Source organism: Barbus barbus, assembly GCF_936440315.1.
Source record: "Barbus barbus genome assembly, chromosome: 2".
NCBI lineage: Eukaryota > Metazoa > Chordata > Actinopteri > Cypriniformes > Cyprinidae > Barbus > Barbus barbus.
Genome location: NC_136730.1, coordinates 8,523,021 through 8,529,350, shown reverse-complemented (window position 1 = coordinate 8,529,350; position 6,330 = coordinate 8,523,021). Strand labels below are relative to the sequence as shown.

The window sequence follows — 6,330 nt, the reverse complement described above, 5'->3', positions numbered from 1 at the left end:
GGAAGTCTTTGAGCTGATCCTGGTGCAGAAGGAAAACACATGGATTGAGGCCCTGGAATACTGCAGACAAAACCACATTGATATGGCCGGCCTAACCTCAGATCTGATGATGATAGAGGCGAAGAATAAGAGCGCGCCAGCCGATGTGGACGATGTGTGGATTGGCCTAAGGTTCGTAGCTGGTCATTGGTTTTGGGTCGATGGAAACAATGTAGAATATAAAGGCTGGTCATCTGAGGGGGAGCCACAGTGTCCTCCTGTGGATCAGCACTGTGGCGTGTTTAATAAAAAAAAGATTGTTTGGAAACCTGACAACTGTGAGCGAAGACTCAACTTTCTCTGTCTCAAGAAAAATAAAGTGACAGCTGATGGAAGCAGTAATTGATTCAGTTTGGCATGTGCAATGGTAATGTCATGCCTACTTTGACGGCACTATCGGATGAGAACAAAACCAAGCTGGAAGATATTGAATTTAATCAACTGAACTGACATGGCGCTGAATAACGTTGTCTTTGTAGATTTGCTTAGCTGAATTGAAGTTGTGTCATAATTGATGAACTTTGCTATTATTTTTCTGTTTATTACTTTAAAGCGGCTTTGAAACTATCTGTATTGTATAAAGGTGACTGGACTAGTAGCTAGATGTAGATGTCAACTATGTACTAAGTAGGCAAAACATCACGCATTTGCTGCTGTTGTGACAATCTTGTGAAAAATAACGTGAAATCTTGTAAGAAGTATCCATTTGAATTATTATTTGATTCCAAATATGTTTTGTTGATATATACATGTACACACATTCAGACCTACTACACTGTAACTTTTCAGCATGAAGTAGTATTTTTCTCTCAAAAAAGACGACTATATTTCACCTTACTGTAATTTTACTCGAGTTGTCATCTTAATTACTGTAAATGTGATTACATTACAAGATGAGCAAATAATAGAGTAGCAGGAAATAATTCATAAAAATAAACATTTTATTCGTTTTCATTTTCAAAAGGTCAAAAAATGTTCTTTTAATATTCTTGAAATTTTTCGTTTTTTTCATTTTGACCAAATAAAACACAACCTGGAAGTTCAATTATAAAAGAATAGAAGGATTGTGTATCATCACCACTGTCTGCAAATCTACTGATGCAAGGCCAAAAACAGATTATTTTGAAATAAACAAGACCATGTCATTTCACTGTCTAAATACAGTACTCTCATTATTATTATTTAGCATCTTACATACATTACAAATTGATCAAATAATAAAGAATTCTTGTTAATTTTGACAAAATTTATCATCACCACTATCTATTGATGTAAGAACTGAAAACTGACTATTTTGTGGAAAGGAAATGAAACCACTTGATGACAGTAATAGATATTGGCCCAAAAAAAGCACAACATGTAAGCATAACTGGACGAAATAATTACATTTTGGGCATATTTAATTCAATACTCATAATAAATTTAAATAAATTCCGACCATCAATGGTATATTTTTTTCACATATAGTTTATAGGTTCTCAAATGCTACTTGTAGCTGAAAAAAAAAATATTTTGGCCACACAGCAAAACAATATGAGAGCTTATTCTTAACCCGATGGAAAGAAAAGGCCTACACACTTATACAACCAAACGCAGCTCTGTTTCCATCTCTCACACCTGTGGTCAAAGTCAGATGCACTCTGTGTTAGACCACTCATGTACTCTTTAAAACAGGAAATGACTCGGACTCTGTGGTGTTGGTGGCATGTTGAAGCTAGAGCAGGAAGTTAGCCTCGAAAAATAGTGACACACACAGCTGCGGTATACATGTTAGAAGCTTAAAATGTAGTTTAAAGGCAAACAAAAATCCATTCATCAAAAATAAAAAAAAACTAAACCATTTAAATTATTAAAAAAGTAGAACAATCACATAAAAATACATGTAACAATACTGGACTGCCTGCCTGCCAAACAGCAAACATAAGTGATTACCAAACGTTATTACAGCATAAACATAAAATATTCTTTTGAGAGCTTATTTACAGTTGGGACAGTGGCATTACTTCCAGAAACATGCTTCCCTCCTTTTGCCTTGAGTCTCATTGTTTTCCCTTTTTCATTTTGATGGTCTCATACATGTCCTGATCGTGAGGCTTGAGACCCTGTGGTGTGGAGGAGAGAGAAAGTCAGCGCCATTTCAATAGAAGCTCACCAGATCAACCACAAGGCTTCAGAAATTTCATGTACATCAGTTAAATGCTATGAAATTGCTGCATGTTATCATTTCATTATAACAGGATATATATGATTAAATTATGTTTAACCTGCTTTTCTGTGTCTTTCACTGATCTTACAGTGGAATGCAATAAAGTACAAACGAGGAATATACACATACACACAGGAAAGGTCTAAACTATGGCTACACAGAGTATTGAACAACCACAACACAACAAAAATACCTCATAAACCCCTTCGCCGGCTTCTTTCTTCTGTAAACAATCAGAAAAAAACATTAGAAAGCTTGCAACAATACAGACACACAAAAAAGAAATGCGTACATGCATGTACATGTAGAGCGTCAAAGGTTTTTGAAAGCCCAGTGATATTCGTCACATATCGTCAAACAGTATTCTTTGTTGCATTGCCCGCTTAAAAATATATATATTTTTTTATTGGCATCTGTGGTTCCATGAAGAACCTTCAACAGCCACGGATCCTTTCCACTGGACAATAAGTTCTTTATTGTAAAAAAAAATTGTACATTTAAGAAAAGTGCTGACTGAAAGGCTTTTTGGGGAAGCGAGAATGGTTCTATAGAATCAAAAACCCTCTTTTGGAAGCTATATTTTTAAGAGTGTACATTTACTGTAAGGTGTCGATTATTAAAAAGAGAAATACATTTAAAAGGCCGCATACAGGCAGAGTACATATATTGTGTGAAAGGTTTCATGCTGAAAAGCAGACATACGTATAATCATTTTTAGAAAGGACAGTTCAAGACAGGATGTAAAAGTGTGAAAGGGGTGAAGGACAGTAAGCAAAATGAAACCGATTGAGCCTCATGAAACTTGTACGCTGCTCACCTTTGGGTTGCTTTAAGGATATTAATAGTTAAGTCATATAAATGTCATTTGCTGTTCTCAGAATATACTGGCCATCAGCTGGTTGTGTTCACTTCACATTCCAGCACATTGTTTTATACTAGCATTTTATTTATTTATATATGCAAATATTTATTTATATATGCAAACATATTGCCAGATAGATAGATAGATAGATAGATAGATAGATAGATAGATAGATAGATAGATAGATAGATAGATAGATAGATAGATAGATAGATAGATAGATAGATAGATAGATAGATAGATAGATAGATAGATAGATAGATAGATAGATAGATAGATAGATAGATAGATAGATAGATAGATATTGTTGTCCACCAACAACCAGTCTTACCCCTGAATATCTTTCTGCTTGTTTACTTCGCATCTGCCAAAGAATGAACAAATTAATAATAATAATTTAGTCTTCTGCAATATGATGTATACATTTCATATTACAGAAGAGAGAGAGTGTGTGTGTGTGTGTGTGTGTGTGTAATAATGTGAATTCCCATTTGTAGGCTACAGTAATAGACACATATTGAGATTATTTTTTCTTTGTCTGCTATATGTGGACAGTTTCAAAGACAAGCGTTAGAAGCCGATTCCCTCCTCCAAAACACCTGCAGATGTTTTTATAGAAAACATTCAAATGGAGACTATTGCAAAGCTGTATGAATCTGATCTAAGAATGTTGGAAGCTATTAAAGGCAAATGGTGGTAAAACAACTTAATAAAAAATACTGCCTATTTACCAGGTGTTCACATTATTTTGTCCAACCCCAGACAAATATATTGTTTGTATTAAATTAATAACTGCTTTTACCAAATAATTTCAGAATGGCATATAATCAAATTAGGCCAGTTATATTAGATTTAGACTAGTTTTAAACAAACTGAATTTATAAAAATTATTAAATAATATTATAATTTCACATTCAAGATACAAAAAATAAATAAATAAAAGATGAGTTTGCTCAAATATACCGTACCTTCATTCTGCAGTACAGGACAGTGAGAACAATCCCGTAGATGAACAGAACTGCGTCCAAGATGTAGCATATCTGCGGCTCCTTCAAACTCATCGCATCTTCAAAAAAATGAAGTTAATTAGGAAACGAAAAATCATAACATATTGTGCTACAGTTAAAGTATTTTATAACAATTATTAACACTGAAAATATGCTTTTTTATAATAGCACAAAATGGTCCATGAGTCAGTTTTATAAGTCTCTCCTACTGTATATATGAGTGTATACTCTTTATCTGCTGTATTTTTTTTGTATTCTCTGCAAATTTGTGGCTGTTATTATTAAATAGCAACAACTGCTGCATCAAATCTTTAGAATTGTATCAAACTGGTTATGCTCTTATAATGTTTATACAGCATGAAAGATAAGAAATCATTTGTGTTTAAACTATAAACAAGTTTTAATTATCAGACATCAATACATAAACTATGATTTTTGGGAATATTGTACCATTTGATCATCGCACAATATTTAATAATATTTTTAAATAATTATTTTACAATTAATAATTTTAATTACGTATATGCAGAAAATGTTGCAAAAAGCCATGGGTATTAAAAAATAATAATAATAAAATAAATTACATAAAAAAGAGCTTTTGTGAGACTAATGCCTAAATGTGCTGAGATGTTAAAATAGCAAGCGCATGTGATGTTTCTCACCGAGTATCATATCCTAAAGAATAGTGTTACTTCTCTTTTCGTGTAAATTCACAAGTCAAAATCCCACTGACCACATGCTTACGGTGAAACCCGTTACAATTAAACTCTCTGTATTAAACTACACATGCAGTGTGCGGTCTTATTAGCTTGAGGTTTAATGGATTCATAGTTCAACATATTGAAAAAACTGTTGGTTGATCAAAATGCATGATTTTTGTCTTTCATCTTGATGTCAAAAATGTGTTGCATCAGTGAAATTAGATTTAGCATGCATGCAACCACATTGTAACTATGATAATTAAAGTGCATTATAAATGTCAAGAATAGAAAATACTACAAAGCTCAAAAACCCTTCAACCCTGTTGTCTAAGTCAATATATATAGCATCCTCATTTACAGAGATGCAGAAGGGAAGTGGACCAGCAACACTCATATCGCCACTAGCTAGATTTAAGTAGCAGCACTAGTTTCACTTGCACTAGCCAATGTGACTGTACTGAAAAGTGTTGTGTATTTATTCTGCACTGTTACTGCAGGTTTGGGCTAAGCAGTTGGCATTGTATATAGTCATATTGAGTGGTTCAAGCTTTGTTGACAGAATGAGAAGAGGCTACTTCCTGGCAACAAAGTTTCAAACATCAAAGCTCAGATATAGTAAGGACTGTGAAAACAAGAGATGTGAAAAGTGAACTTTATATAGATGTGACTAACCAAGGCACTTACAGACTTAACTTCTATTTTTTATGAATGCCGGACTGCAGCATTTACATAGATGGGCGTTGGATTTTTAAACATCCCTTGCTTTATTTTATAAGCTTTTACAAAATACAGAACAAAAAGCTTTTATAAAATCACTGCATATTTCCATATTTAAGTTGTGATCAAAGCGCACATGCTTGGTGGCATTATTTCATCATTTATGAAAAGTCCTGAGGAAGCGGTGTGTTTATCGTCACAAGTTTAGCAGACAAAATGACTACTTCGAAACTAAAAATAAATCAAGTGTAAAAGGTAACTGAAAAGACAAATTTCCACTGTTCTCGCAAAGTTTTATTTTGTTATATACCATAAATTTGGTACAGCCATCAGGCCTTCCCTTAAAAGGGAAAGTTGTTAATATATTACCTGTACAATTATTAATTGCGTTTTTCTAAATGATTACAATTATTATTATTCAGTATATTTCCAAAATGAAAAGATAAAAAAAAAAAAAAAACAGCTTAATGTTGAAAACCTAAATTAGTTGATAAAACTGTGTCAACCTTGTATGGACGTAACAGCACAAGATTCACAAAACGCAATGCTCACCACATATAACACTTACCAGCACTGCCGAAGCTGAGCCAAATGGAAAGGAGAGAGAAGGGCAACCCCACCTTCATCATTATCATCATCAAAACTTGGCTTTGCTTCTGCGTACAACCTCACGGGACGCTCACCTCCAAAGAAGACTTTCAGTGAACAGATGTGAAAAGCACATCAGAGGTCGACAAGAGGGAAGTTGTGGTGAAAATATGTCAGTTTTCAAGATAAACCACCCCCACCCCTGAGTGA

The 6,330-nt window shown here is 33.8% G+C and overlaps 1 protein-coding gene across 1 annotated transcript; it reads right to left on the bottom strand.

Annotated features, from left to right (window-relative positions):
- Positions 1–962: 962 nt before the first annotated feature.
- LOC306882564 (high affinity immunoglobulin epsilon receptor subunit gamma-like) lies at positions 963–6,273 on the bottom strand. Its single transcript, XM_079437288.1, has 5 exons — positions 6,101–6,273; positions 4,076–4,173; positions 3,439–3,471; positions 2,439–2,468; positions 963–2,141 (listed from the first exon to the last, which is right to left on the bottom strand). The coding sequence occupies exons 1-5, from the start codon at positions 6,168–6,170 to the stop codon at positions 2,079–2,081; spliced, it is 294 nt and encodes a 97-aa protein (XP_079293414.1). The 5' UTR covers positions 6,171–6,273; the 3' UTR covers positions 963–2,078.
- Positions 6,274–6,330: the final 57 nt, after the last annotated feature.